This window comes from Phaethon aethereus (assembly GCF_964289735.1).
Source record: "Phaethon aethereus genome assembly, chromosome: 8".
Classification (NCBI taxonomy): Eukaryota; Metazoa; Chordata; class Aves; order Phaethontiformes; family Phaethontidae; genus Phaethon; species Phaethon aethereus.
In genome coordinates, this window is record NC_138584.1 from 5775253 (window position 1) to 5790617 (window position 15365).

At 38.7% G+C, this 15365-nt stretch overlaps 1 protein-coding gene across 1 annotated transcript in view; it reads left to right on the top strand.

The window, feature by feature from the left end:
- Window positions 1-907: 907 nt before the first annotated feature.
- Window positions 908-15365, top strand: part of CEP350 (centrosomal protein 350) — a gene marked incomplete at its 3' end in the record, with an annotated part of 63796 nt that continues 49338 nt past the window's right edge. Inside the window, exons 1-7 of the mRNA XM_082003178.1 lie at window positions 908-2166; window positions 3822-3865; window positions 4823-4937; window positions 5714-5846; window positions 8702-9318; window positions 9849-9959; window positions 13612-13725. Coding sequence (XP_081859304.1) covers window positions 2091-2166; window positions 3822-3865; window positions 4823-4937; window positions 5714-5846; window positions 8702-9318; window positions 9849-9959; window positions 13612-13725 — 1210 coding nt within the window. The 5' untranslated portion in view covers window positions 908-2090. The remainder of the gene's footprint in view (window positions 2167-3821; window positions 3866-4822; window positions 4938-5713; window positions 5847-8701; window positions 9319-9848; window positions 9960-13611; window positions 13726-15365) is intronic.

A 15365-nucleotide genomic window follows, 5' to 3' on the forward strand; every position in this document is an offset into this window, starting at 1 on the left:
ACAGTCTTGAGGAATACTGTTCCCTATGCATACTGGTGTTTTTTTGCATAACCACTAAATGTTAGTGAAAATAACAGTGGGCAATCTCTTGCTGACATTCGCTGCCTTCTGAATCTGTATGATTCAGTTTCCCCTCCTGTTTCCTTGTTTTGGTGCCATGACTTCTGAGTTTCCTCTTTCCTTTTCTTATCAAGGTTGTGCTACTAAGAAAAAAATCATACTGAGGGTGCTTGAAAAACTTTACAATTGGACCAATATACCAGTTGCTTTTCTTCCTTTTTGCTGCTCTTGGTGCTGATTCTTCAACAGTTCATTCAGTTGCTTTCTCCTTCCTGTCTTTCTCTGTTCTCTTCCTTTTTATATTGTGCTTCTCTCACCACTTTTTCTCTTTTTGCAACCCAGTTTTTCATCTCTTGACATTTTTGTGTACCTTTGCTAAGCCTATTATGCTTTCATATCTCCTATTCCTTTTGAAATGCTGTCGTCTTACTATGTTGACTTGTGACTTTATCTGTTGTACTTTCAGTGCCATCCTTGGTGTGTTTGGTAGTAAATGTAGTGCTGGTTTCTCATTTTACTTTTTTTATTTGGCAGTGTTTTTCTCTTTGTTTCCATTTCCTCCTTCCTGGTGTCTTTTCATGCGCTTTCTGATCTGTCAGTCCTTTTCAGTGTCTTCCCACAGGAACAGCGTTTGTGGAAGCGTGTAGGGGGTATGTGTGTCCCAGTTTCTCCCAGGAATTTGGAGTATATATTCTTGGTAGTTTACACTTAGGTCCTCATCTACAGGAGTTCTGTACAGCAGATCTCTGTGAGTAGCCTTAAAACCATGTATGATAAAAATCCTTGTCACAAAACATAAAGGAATGATCTGTTCCAGTAAGTAGTACACAGTGTTAATTTTGTGGTATGTTCAGTAACCTTTTATCAGAAGAATGACCTTTATATTTGAATGCCCTTTTAGGTGGCACGCTATGTAGGGAAGTGAAAACAAAAGAGATTTTCAGAAATTAAGAAAATAATAAAAATGATATCTGGGAGTGCAGGAGAGAAGAGACAGGAAAATGTGCCTTTATGACTCTTTTAGAGGTCCAGAACTTCCTATGTGAATTCTGTGGTCACATAATATTTTCTTTCCGTAACAGAAATGTCCTCAGTCTGTTGTGAAGCCAGTTCAGTGCCATGAGATAGGAGGTCCTTGGTGAGGATGTAGCGGCAGTACTGACTTATCAGAGCTCCTGTTTGCTCTATGATCTCCTCTTAGATCTCTTAAACTTTCTTTCTTTCTTACATGTTAGTTCTTTAAAGTCCGTTACAGATTTACCTGTGGCAGCCCATCTTTTGCAATAAAAGTAATGAGAAATAACTCTTTGTGTAAATTACCTGCCTTTTCTTTTAAAAATTATCTTTCCTGATTGAGTAGCTTGCTTTTTTTTCTTTTTATTAAAAAATCCTTTGGTGATAGTGGCTGCCTGGTTTGTTACTCGGAGTTCACACTTTTTTAGATTCACTGTGAGTCTTGCCTTTGAAGCTGACAGGAAAACAATGGCAGCTCCTGTCTTGTCATTTTTTTTTTTTTCCTGACTGTAGTGTCCTGCTGTGCCGTTCTGTTCTGCCTTGTCCTTTAACAGAGATAGGCAACACATTCATCTGTCATTGGCGGAATCGGCTATTTTTGCCGAACCTTTATAGGTTCAAGCCATGTGGTGCTGCCTCTGTTACCCCTTCATTTGCAGTATTTTAGTGTGGTCATCTTCAGACTTGCTGCAATACTTATGGCTGTGATCTAAATTGCATGATCTCTGGGCTTCCTTTTATCAAGTTCACTCTTCTTTGTAACAAATAAGAACAAAAGCAAAACTCTCTTTATCCACTGCATTAGGTGGTTTCTGAAAAACTGCAAGCTGTAAACACATTTGTGATTTGGTGCTGATTTTCTGATCTTGTTCATGATGCAAGTTTGAAATCATCATGTGAGGTGAACATTCATCATAGTGATCAAGGTTATGTTCTCTTTAGCATAAGATACATTTGTTCTTAGTTTATTGCACTCTGATTCTTACGTTACTTTTTTTTTTTTTAGATAAATTGACATGATGTGGAGCAACAAGTCAAATGAGGTGCCTTTACAAACTCCGAGGCATAACCAAAGCAAGGATTCTACCAGAGGTATGGTTTTTCTATATTTTATTGCTTTGTTTTGGAAGGTGTCTTATCATGAGTTGTTTGAAACTTTGGGGAGGTTTTTATAAAAAGCATTCTCCTGCCTCAATTTGGAATCTAAGACCATGTGTTATATGGCTTCCTTTTTGCAGAGATAGCCGTTTCATACTCTGATCTGTAGACTATTTGCTGATCTGCATTAGGAATTGCCAGCCTACGATACGGTTGCCAAGATGGCACAGTGAAATATTTTTTTTTGAGTGCTGTAGAGGAGGAGCAGTGCAGGAACAGAAGCTGGGAACTGCAAGCTCTTGAAAGAAGTGAAGAAGTGCCTGAGAGGCAGTTGCTCCTGACTCTTACTCAGTTCCAAAGTCATGAAGAGCTAAAGACACTTGAATAGCAGCAGTACCTCGCCACTAAGGTGACTTGCAGCACTTTTGTCTCCCTGAGATGGAGAAATTCTGTTAGCTTTTTACTGTCTTGATTACTCTGTAATTTAGGAAAGGAAAGGAGAAAAAAAAAAATTTAAAAATTGCAGTACAGCCTTGAGAGGAAGAAAGCTGTAGTCCATAGAGCAGCTCAGTCGCATGTTGAGTCTGTAGTTCAAGATAGGTCTTACGATCTCCACTATGACAAAACTGAACTTCATAAGTTATTCTAAAAGTAGAGACAGTTTATTATTTTATCTGTAAGAGGACATTATTGCTGATTGTTTCCTGCAATATGTTCAGTTTCTTTTAAAATTACTTACCTTGTGAAACTGAGGTGTACTGTAGACATGAAGCATCATCTCTCAAGTCAAAACGAAGTTGTTTCTGTGTTACTTCCATAACGCTCTTGCTTTGTGTTGTTGCATCTTACCTGAAATGAAATTGGCAGCTTTTTTACTGTAAGGAAAGGATCTTTTAAAATTATTTTTCTTTTTTTAACACTTTAATACTACTGCTCTCCATGGTCTGATGCACATTAATGTTTTGAATGTTGTGTTGTATAAGCTATTAGATTAGAAGAAAACCATTAAAAACCAAAAGAAGAGGGGAACTGAGGAAGTAAATATTTTTAGAGGAAAATACTACTGATTCCTACTGAACTGGACTGTGCATAGAGCCTGTGCTATCTGTTTAGATCAAAATGCTGAAGTTGATTATTGCCTCCTGCTTATTCTTCGCAAACATTGCTTCTATTTTGTTTGTAGGGTGTCCAAAAAGATTACTATTCAAAGTTTACATGTTCAAAGTTTGGAGTCTTTCAGTGACTATGTATTCATGCTTAGTTTACTGAAGAAGAAGATAGAAGAAAAAAAAAAAGTAGTTAAACTATAATGTAATGGAGAAATGCAAGATATTTGTGTTGGGGTAAATAACAATCTTTATTTTATCTCAAAACATCTTCTGTAGTATGTGGTAGATTTGATTTCAAGTGTAATAATGCATTCAGCCTAACTTAGTGAACTCAGTAAATTTTGCATTACATAGCTTATTGCTCTGTTAAGATGAGTCTTGACTGATAATAGCCTCTCATAGAGGAGATTTACAGGCTGGAATTGAGTCATTACAAGAATTTGATTAGTGAGTCCACGAAAATTGTTTGGAAGCAACAATTTATTTCATTGTTTTCCATGTACTAATGAGAAACTTATTTCTTTGTTTCTGCCCTGTAAGATCTAACTGCAGCATGGGCTACTTTTTCTCAGACTAAGGCTGCTGTAAGTACTGATTCTTTTTTTTTCTGTTTGTGTTTGGGTTTTTTTTTTTCCCCTTACCCCTTTTCAAAGGAGTTAATGGCTACAAAAGCTTTAAGCAAAGTATTATTTTGATCAGTGATTGTCTGTTAAGCAAGTTGAAAATAGGGTGAGCGGTTGGAGTACATGCATACTGAACATTGCTGTATCTCAGAAAAAGTTTGAGACACAGTAAAAGAAATTTTTGCCACAGCAATCTTAGTCTTTAGTATAGTAATATCTGCAAATTCTTGAGTGTAGCTATTACCTTTCTATTTAAGAAAGTGGCAACTTCTCATTTTTTCTGAAAACTTAAAAAAATAGCTCTCCCCTGCTTACCCAAACCAGTCAGAAACTGGGACAACACCAGTGTATTTCATAATTTTCCATCTTTGAGCATGACAATTGCTGTTTTTCTGTGGGAACTTAGGTGCTTAAGTTACCACACTAGTTTCTAAAACCTGGCTTCAGTGAAGCCAAACAGATTGGGTTTTTGGGGAATTCAGCTCTTGCCCATAGCCTCTCTTTTTTTTAATAGCTGAGCATTAGTGTGGGGTTTTACATATGGACTCTTGTATCATGCTCCGTTTTGAAAAGAGTATTATAGAATTTATTCCAAGTGGAATTAATATTTCATTCAGGCCAAGCATTAAGACTCTGAATGGCATGTTATTATTAATTTCTTCACAACAGGCTACTTAGAGAAACAAAACTATGCAACAAAACCTAATTTAGATAATCTTTTTGAACAAATCTTAACAATCTTATGTAGTTTCTGGCCATAAGGCTATACAGTTTTGCAACATGAGTCTTGTGAAGTTGCTTTTGCCTGTAGTTTTTTTTCTTTATGAAAATGAGAAAAAAATTGTCAGGTTAGGGGAAAAAACCTGTAGCTTAAAAATTGAAAACAACATTCTGATGTGCATTATCTTAAAATTCTAGCTACGTCACATAGAGAACAAGTTGGAAATAGGTCCCACCAGCACGGCCGTATTCGATTCTGTCATGGATGCCAAGAAGCCCTCTGCTAGTGCTAGCAGGAAAATAAGTAGAAAGGGTATGTATTATTGAGGACATCACGTGTAAGGCAGGGTAAAGCCACTGCATTCTGGGAAAATTTGATTTCTCCTCTCTGCCCCCAAGTTGTCTTCTGCTAATGATCTTTATTCATGAAACACTAATTGTCTAGGAGAAACTAAAGTTTTCTTCCCTTAGCTTAGGAAAGGAAGTGTGCTATTGTAGTCACCTGGCTAGAGGGAGTGACAGGACTTTCCCCACGCTGTGGGTGAGCAGTGCTTATCCCATTCTGATACCCTGTTTTGGAGGGAGGGGGTGTGTGGATCACAATTGTTTATGCCTATGTTTACACTGGACTAGCTGTTTATATTTCTTTAATGTTTGTCAACTCTTACACCCTGATAGAATGCTAAATCTGATGCTTCCTTTATTTCACACAAGGAAAGCAAATGCTTATAAGAAATAAGCCCTTGTTTTAAATGCTAACTATTTAGAGCATTCTGGTAGTGTGGCACTGGAGAAGAGCAGACAGATCGACCTCTAGTGGCAACACAGTCAACTTTCATAGATTTAATTGCTTATAATTAATGTTTAAGCATTATTATCTCCCTTCAAATATGATCGTTGTTTCAAGCCTTTATCACCTTGCTCCTAGTTGTTGAAATCAGCTTGTTGAAAAAGAGAGGGAGTACTTTAAATGCTATTTTGGAGTGCTGCTTGAACCCAAGAAAAACTATGTTCTTAATTGTTCAGCCCCAAGAGCTTTCTCTTTCTGGAGAGATAGGTGCATAGAGGATTCTTTGGTTTGTGCTTCAGCTTCCCGGTCCTCCAGCCAAAATAAGTCAAGCAAGGAGAAGTCTTCACGCAGCCCTCTTCGAGCAACCACTCTTGAAAGCAACGTGAAAAAAAGCAATCGCGTGGAATTCCGTGAACCATTGGCTTCATACAGGTTAGTGCTGGGACAGTTGACTATTAAAGAAAAATAGGCTAAGATCAGAATTAAGCTAATAATTATGTTTTTGACAACAACTCAAAAATTGATTTGCTTCCTCCCCTCACCCACCCACATGAGCAGCATGTGGTGTTGGACAAAAGTGTCTTCCTTTTTCAAAAAATGTTACAAATTTATTTTTTGTATGGTGAATATGAGTTTAAAGTCAAATGTGTTGGAATGGGGCCAGATCATCGGGTTGATGTGTCTGTGGCCTCAGTGGCCTGATAGGTTTGACATGTATTAAGTTTCAGTAATAAGGACCAAAACCAGTACTTCTTCATGCTTTTCCAACTTTGTTTCATTAGTTCTTCAGGACGTGTTCCCAAATGTATTACCATAAGACAGTGTAGAGAAGAGGATCTAGTACTAAAGATGTGTTCAGTTTTTGTGTGTGTGAGAAACCCAAATAAGAACAGCTGTATCAATGAGAAAATGTGGCACAGAATATTGTAGACCAGAGAACATGGTGGCTGTGTGAGGAATGAAGGAAAATATGGAATGCCTATTTTTCCTAGCCTATGTTAAGTATTGTAGTGAATATAAGTAAAAGCAGAGTGGCCAGCAGGTCAAGGAAGGGGATTCTGCCCCTCTACTCTGCTCTGGTGAGACCCTACCTGCAGTGCTGCGTCCAGCTCTGGAGCCCTCAGCACAGGAGAGACATGGACCTGTTGGAGCGGGTCCAGAGGAGGCCCCAGCAATGCTCTGAGGGCTGGAACAGCTCTGCTGGGAGGACAGGCTGGGAGAGCTGGGAGGGGTTCAGCCTGGAGAAGAGAAGACTCTGGGGAGACCTTATTGCAGCCCTCCAGTACTTAAAGGGGGCTTAGAAAAAAGATGGGGACAGACTTTTTAGCAGGGCCTATAGTGGTAGGAGAAGGGCTAATGGTTTCAAATGGAAAGATGTCAGATTTAGACTAGATCTAAAGAAGATATTTTTCACAATGAGGGTGGTGAAACCCCGGCCCAGGTTGCCCAGAGAGGTGGCAGATGCCCCATCCCTGGGAACATCCCAGGTCAGGTTGGACGGGGCTCTGAGCAACCTGATGGAGTTGAAGATGTCCCTGCTCACTGCAGGGGAGTTGGACTAGATGGCCTGTAAAGGTCCCTTCCAACCCAAACAATTCTATTATTCTATGTTCTATGCCTCAAAAGCTTTCAAAAAGTAAGAAAACGTGCAGCAGAAATAAACTAGTTATAACTTGCTGTAATATCAGAGCCTGGAAGACTTTTACCATACCTTCTTCTGTTCCTTGTGTTTTATAAGTAGTGTGTGTTCTTTGCACAGGCCTTATCCCTGATGAATAGCAGGGTTGGGTTGGTAATAGTTTTTTATTGGATTCTGACACATACTTTGCATTTTTTTCTAAATCTTCTCCCAGTGAAGTCAAATAGCTGTTGACTGATTAGAGTAGAACTGGGACAGTGGTATTGTTTTTTTTTAATTCCACTACATCTGTATTAATAATTTTTATCCTAACATCTAAGTTTTGTTCTTCTTTTCCACTTCTTGTGTCATCTGTTGAGATTCTTCTTCCTCATTGCATGAGGGATTGGTTTGCATCTGTTGTGTAATCTTGGGTCAGTTTTGTTAACTGAACGGCTCTGTTGTCTACGCTGTCTGGAATAACTTACTTGTACCAGCTATTCGTTTTAAAAACATGTAGTAAATTTAACAAAGTTCAGGGAAAAAGAAAATGAGAGCAGCTAGACTCATGCCATTATATGCAGTTGAACAGCATAGCTTTCTTACAGTAAGAAGACTGTGTGGCATTGGGGAGGATTAATTTGGGGATTAACGTCAGAGCTGCTACATTAACACATTACTCCTCTAAGAACAGCCTGTAGCCTATGCTTAAAGTATGCAGAGGAAAACAAAAAACAGAATAATGGATAGAACAATGAATGTGTATGTGTATGTATATATATACTTTTGGTGAAATTCTGTGCAATTAAACCACTCAACTTTTATATTGGCAATGATTGCTACACTGTATGACAGAAGTGTGCTACTAGAGAAAGAGAGGTAGACGATTTCACAAGTACAGTGCTATGACCTGGCTTAACTGAATTCTGTAAACATGCTTGCTGAAGAAGCAAGCCAGCTAGCTTAGGTGCCAGATTTTCACATCTCCAACACCTCACTGGTAAAAAAAAATTAAATACTTTTTGTCCTAACAACATATGTCCCATGAATCTCTTCAAATGTGGAGTCTGTTTTTTCTGTGAAGAAAATGCTGAGATCTTAGTTTGTTGAATTCCTGAGCTCTTGGTAGGCTTTACATTTGTTGCGATATAGCCAGTTCACTCTGAAGTTCTTGACCAGTGCTTGCTTTTTTAATGCTGAAATACAGGAAGAGGTTTTTGGTGCAATTTATTTGTTTTCTCAGCTAATGAATATGCTCTTCAGGAACAGTGCATGTGTGCGTTGCTTTGTTTTAGAGAACATATGTTAATGATGCTTCTCATTTAAGTTTTACATTTGTTTTTTATTTAAAGCTTTTTTTTTTTTAAAGTGAAGGGTGCCATTACTGCTTGCTGATTTTTCCACGTGCCCTAATTTTAGCTCCTCAACTTTATATATAGTCCTGTTCAGCTAGAGGGTGTAAAAAATTAAATTTTGAACATAAACCTCTTTCAGTTTCGTCAGACATGCACTATTAAATGTATGGTGATCAAACGTTAAAAAAGCTTGCCTTTGAAGTGGAGACAAGGTATAGGAAGTCATTCTTTTAGTTAAGGAACGTAGTGATTGCTGGATTGGTTCTACAGTTGTGATGCTGATGGTGACTTTCTTTTTCTTTCTGTTACATCAGGGATGCATATAGTTCTCTGTCTTATCACAGTTCTAGCCAGCTTGAGGCCAAGCAACTGCTCTCTGGTTTGGATCTCAGCGAAGCAGAAGGGAAGACTGAAATAACAGGCCGTATGATACATGACCGAGAGGAACAGGATCTACACAGCAGAGATTTTGAAAGCCCATGTTCTTCTGCTGCAGATGAGACTGTTGTTAGGTATTTGAATGACCGACCAGCAATTGATGCCTTGCAGAATAATGAGGCATTTCTTAAGGTTGCAACACCTCCAAGATTGGAAGAGGAAAAAACTGGTGGCTCCAGAGGAGATGAGAGTAGCACTAAAACTCCTCAGAGTAACACATCCCAGGACAGTGAACTGAAAGTGTCCTCCCCTTCTGCCACGAGTACTTCTAGTGTGCATAGGCTGGAAATCTTGAAGCGGCGGCAGCATGATGCGAAGTTGGAGAAGCTGAAGGAGCGGATTCGAAAGCAGTGGGAGCATTCTGAAGAGCTAGGTGGCAGAGGGCAGCACTCGGGATATGCTGAGCAACCTGTCGTGGTCACAAACGTGGAGAATGCGGTGACTCCCAAAGTCAGGAAAGTGGCAGCTGCACTTGCTGTTCCATCATACAGAGGTACGGAGGTGCAGAATCCCTCCCGGTTGGTTATATGTGGTGAAGGCGCAGAGTTCAATTCATTGAGCAACATGTCAAAGCATGGACATGACTCATAGCTGGGTTTGGGCAATACAGGAGTAGGTAGCATGGTTTGATCAGATATGGACAAGAAAGAAAAGAAATTCCTGCTAATTTACGTAATTGTGGATTCTTTTTAGATTCTTCCTGTCTCTTCTTACAAATTACCATTAAAAAGAAGCTCTCTGTATTAGTGTTTGGGATTGTTTTGATTTTTTTTTTTATGGTCCCAGAGGTTAGTAGCACCGTATTGATTGAGAAAGTGTTTTTCCACATTTTTAATAATCTTTCCTTCATCCAGCCTGCTGTTTTTCCACCATGAGCAGGTGGCAGACTAGTATGTTGCTTTCTTCTAATTTAGCATTAGAAATTCAAGTAGTTCCTTTCTTACTTGGCAGTTTCCCATCCCTTCCACCCTGAAAAAGCTTTATTTACATTTTACACAGTTATTTTATATTGTTTACTTTCAGGTTTCAATCCTGCTGAAACAAAGATTCGCACTCCAAATGGAAAGATCTGGCATGAGGAAGAATTCCACATTAGTCGGGAGCTGTATAGAGATATAGCACTCCAGTTAACAGGTGGGACACAAACTGAATTGGGCACAACCTTCTCTAAGAGGCAGAGAAGTTTATTTTGTACAAGTCTACAAAGTCATGGAAAAAAAAAATTGAAGCAATGAGTGTTAAATACATTGTATTCCTCTTCACAGGAGGAGTAACTTGTCGAACACTAAAATGAAAAAAAAAAAATCCTTCTGCTCATTCTCTCATTAAAATACTTTAAACAGAAAATCAGTACTGAAAAGAATAAAACGATGGCTTTTTTTGAAACAGGAATTAAAGAAGTCTTAGCACAATTTTTGTTTAATTTTGTAACTTCTTTATACGTGTTTGTGTGAATGAATGCAATTTCCTGTTTAGAAGGACAAAACCAAACCACTTTCTCATTTTGATGAAACCTATATTATCTCGTGGGAACAGTCTTGCTATTTTTTTGCTATCTTTACCACCTCTAAAATGATTTGTGCACCATATATTGAAGCCTGAATTCTATTTTGTTCAATATACTGTTAACAGATTGTCAGTCCTGAAGCTGCTGGGGGAATTGTTAGTCTCTGTGAATACTTATTTAAAATGCAGTAGGTAGCCAGCACTAAAAAGGGTATGCCTTCAGGTATGTGTGGTGGAGGTGAGATTATATGGCATTAGGTTGGTTTAATATCTCTGAACTTGTAGAACTTTAGTGCTTTATATCAGAATAACCCAACTCCTGAAGTTCTTGGAGAAATTTGCCAGAGGTTTGTACACAAGGACTTTTTTAGACGTCTTCCCTGGATTCCCTGAGGAGTGAGAGAATAGGTAGACTGGAAGAAGGTTTAAGAAACCTTTTAAATACTCTGGATTTTATTTCCTCTACAACTCTTTTACCTTCAGTATTGTAAGGCTTGGGTAGGATATGGGAGGGGGGACTGTGTAACTTTGCAGTGGTAAATTAACAGAATGTTACTTTGGGGGTTTATTTCCCAGGGAGGTCTAGGAGGGAATGTTGAATGCTAAAAGCTCAGAAAACGGCTACTCATTCCTCTTTGTTTAATGGTCATTTGAAAAACACTAAATATTGTTGTTGCAAAATGGCAACACAGGAAAAAAGATTATTCTGATATTTAAAAATATAAGCAGAGATTATAAAAAAATGCTGTATATTTACTTGACAGTTATGCTGTTAAAAGACAAAAATTGTAATATGTGCTTTGTTTTCAAATTTACTGCTCCAAGACCCAATCTTTATTAATTTTTCACTCTGGAAAACTGCAGTACCATTGGTGGCTCTTATCTCTGGATGATCTAGGGTAGGATGCCCAAGTGTGCTTTTTGATTTGCTAGACTGGTTACAGTGGAGTGCTGTAAGGTTGAATTGCTTTTGACTGACTGAGTTGGGGGAGGGAGGAAGAGATCAGATTAAAAGAAAGACGGGAAGGGAAAATAAAATCCCCTGAGAACCTCTACTTCTGCAGCATAAGAGTTTTCTTATTACATATTAAAAACAACTTTTCTAGTTGGTCAAAACATATGTAAGACTGGAGGGAATGTTATGAGATTTTAAACCTGTAGGTGTCTTTGTTTATGATATAGTGGCTGGTGTGGAAATTACTAGATTCTTTTACTTGTACAGCTTGACAAAGCACTGAGGAGTTTTTCTGGAATCACTCCAAAAAAGTTCAGTAGAATTGTTTTGCAAATACTCTGTTCAGCATCAGTCTATGCATTTAATGCCAAATCTCTAAAGACTTCATCTCCACTATCTTTTTTTTTCTTTAGTTTTGACAAGCACAATATGAATGATTCATGAGCTCTTTATAGAAATCCAAATTTTTGAGAAGCTTCGTATGTCCAGCGAAGAGGTCCAATTAAAAAGGCATTTGGGTTGTATTCAGTGGGCTTCTGTCTAGAAAAGGAAGGAGCTGTGTGTGTGTTTAGCCATATGCCTGTCCTGATGCCCTGCGTAGAACAGCTGTCATGGAACGTGTCTCCTTTCTGACATGAAAAGATTATATTAAATAGCTGATTCCAAGTAATCAAATGCTGGTGCTGCACATAATATATACTGTAAATGTATTTTTAGGTTGTTGGATTATCTATCCATGTGTTAACTGTGTATTAAAGTTACAGCATGTGGAGTTTTGGGTGTGTACAGTCACTTGTATCAAAACTGTTCCATGCTCTGTAGTGCTAAAATAAGCTATAAGATCTCCAATCTACAGAAGAATTGTTCTTTACTGCAATAAACTTTTTACGTGTAAGCGTAGACCATACAGAATGTCTTTATCTTGGTTTAGCAGTTAGGCTAAAGGATATCGTATGGACCCCAAGCGTCCGGTAATTCTGTCTTAAAGATGTTCAGGATTGGCCTTACTAGCACAAAATTGCTGTAATATGAACAGAGTGAGTGGGAAGCAGCCTGCAGTTTCCTGGTATCAGGAAGGAACTGTTTGTCACTGAAAGAGGCGAGGAGGCAAGCTAGATTTCTGCAAATGTAGTCACTGAGGCCTCTGGTACGCCATGCATTGATTCTGTCTTCCCTGCGCTTGTTGTCAGCCTCAAAGACGGCGGGAGAGTTTGTAAGGGAAGGATATCAAGGGGGAGAAAGAGTCTAAAAATTCCATTCCCACATCCTTTAATATGACCTGTTGTTCTGTCTCTGATGCTTCCTATAGGAATCCATCAGAGAGTGGGTTCAGCTGAAATTAGGGACTGTAAAGGTTAGTATTGGCATCTAAATGAAACTTCAGATCTACCTGTGGAGGGTGTTGCATCCTGGTTGTTTTAGGTTGTCTGATGACATTCTTTATAGAAGAGGAACAAGAAAACAGTGGTAATAGTGGCCAGGGAGTTCCTTCTTTGCAGTTCACTTTGGGGATTAAGCAAAGAGCATCTTCAAGGCATGTAAACTACAGTGCTTTAGCAAATCTATGAAAACGTCCAGTATAGACTGTGGAGACTGAATGCACAGCTTGCCTGTCCTTCCTGAGCAATGCTTGTCCCTGCTTTGTACCTTAGGCAACTGGGAAGCCCACTCAGTGGGGTGGTGATTGGTCCCAGATTTTCTTTATGTTCTTTACCCGAATGTGAAAACATGGTAAAATATGACACTATTTTTGGTAAGTGTTCCTGGCATCTCTAAAACCTAATTGTTTTGTAAATGGGGGCTTAGGTGATACGGAATAGTTCTGCATCACTGGGTGAATTCTGCGACAAGTTTTTCACAAAGTAGAGTGCATGCTGGCATGAAGGCAACGAGTGAATGTGCTGTCGTGCATATTAACGTGGAAGCAGCAGCTCATGTGTTTCAGGAGTGAAGGAACTACGTGTTCCTGCAGAACTTTAATACTGTAAAATGTAGCATTTATAGTAGAAGAGAACCAGTAACTGTTCCTGTCAAACTGTCAACATTTCTCTTAAAATTGAAAATTTGTAAAGACCTACTACGACATTGCTGTGGCTTTGCTGTGTTCTAGTGCATAGGTAAACAGTACTTGATTAAAAATTTTCATGCTATAAGGATTTTAAAGTGCTGGACTGGGAGTAATTGATCTCAGTATATAATCTGGGAGAGTCAGCGAATTTTATTGTTTCTCTGAATTCCGGTTCCTCAAGGTAAATGTTGAAGCAAGCTTGTTCTTCTATGTTCTTTCCTGTGGGGTATCACTTAAGAGCTTTTGTTTGTTTTTAGAGGATTCAACAGTGAAAGGAAAACCTAATGAGAGAAACAAAGAGAAAAAAGCAACCAGACCAGTACGGAAAGTGCAAAAACTGACACGGTTGTCAAGTCCAGAGTCCAAACAAGGTGACTAACTCTACTGTAGGGGGAAGACTGTCACATCTGTCACATGTCCTTCAGAGATGAGCTTTGTCTCAAGAAATAAAGAAAAATTAAAGCATGTTGCTTTCAAAGTCTTCTCAGATGTGCAACAATGCTGTTGTAGTGTGTTTGTAGACTGTATGCTGCATTGGGGATGTGTATGTTTTTGTTGTTGCTTGGTTGGCTGTGTGTGCTTTTTTGGATTATTTTAATTTTCTGCTTTCCACTTGCTGTGTGCACCTTCTGGAAACTGCTGGAGACTCTGTGTTTCTTGGGGTGAGAAGGTGGTACCCTTAGGGTGTGTCTCAGGCCAACGCAGACAAAAAGTAGCAGTAGCCCTGTTGTGAATCCTGCTTCTGTTTTGCTTGTGTTGAAGCTGGTTAGTGCCTGACTTACAGCTCACTGAATAATGCTGAGAGGAGGGATGGAGATGATATTAAAATCAGTGCTGGCAGGACTTGCCGAGTTGCCCTCCTCTGTGAGGAGGGGCTGCAGTGAAAGCTGTTCCCTTGTATGATTTCTCAACAGGGAAGCAGAGAACAGGATGTTCTTCTGGCCCTTCTCTGGCTGTTCTTCTATGTCCTGTGTCAAGCTGTTGCTGTCCTGCACCTTCAGTTCTGGCTTGACCCATTCTTGGCTTTTTCAGTTAGTGAAAGAATGTAAAAACACGTTCCCTGACAAGTCTTACAAGTCTTGATATTTATAAAGGAATGTTTGTTTATTTATTTATAATATAAATAATAATATATATTTACCAATTAAGATTATTTTTGTTATTTTCACTGTTGTCTGACATTTCCGCTGTCTATTAAATAAAAGTAAAGTATTCAGAGATGATGGTGAGAGCAGGTTACTGTAGAGCAGTGCCTTACAGTAGAAAATGAAATTAACTACATGTGGCATTCTGTCAGTGCTGCTTAATTTTCCAGTAATGTTAATCTTTGATATTGTGTGTAGCAAAAGAATTAGGAAGACTTCCACATCTGCTTCAGATTTGGTTTTAATTTTCATACAAAGTAAATAGTTATGACTGCAATCATACTAACAGAGTAATTTTTTTTTTTTCTTTAAATACATGTGAGGTTAGGCATCTCTTGCCCCTCTTAAGGTTTTATATTTCTCCTTACATACAGTGACCCCTAATCAGTAAACATGTTGTTGAAGAAAAAAAGGTGCTTTAAAAGATTATTACACAGGGTTTTTAGAGAGTGGATATGTGCTTCTGCATGCTGTAAATCATGAAGCTGCATGTGAATATATTCTGGTAATGAATGCTAATACTTAAAAGTAAGTGGTAAGTATGGATTTGCTCCTTCCTATGCTGATCAATTCATACGTAAGGAACTATACTAAACTAACTTACGTATTTGTGACAGTTCCAAGTGAGGGAGGAGCACAGAGATTGCTGCAAGTTTTAATGGTAATGGTTATTCTCTGTAACGGATTAAATGTGAGGAGAATGATGGCCTGAAATCCCTAGAAGACAAGAACCAGATCTAAGTGGCATATTGTGATGGTCTGTCGTCCTCCAGTCATAGCAATAAGAAACTGCTTAACATAGCCAAGGCTATAAATAGGTACAGCTCATGTTCCGCTCCGTTAGCGTGTTTTAATTCAAACAGCTG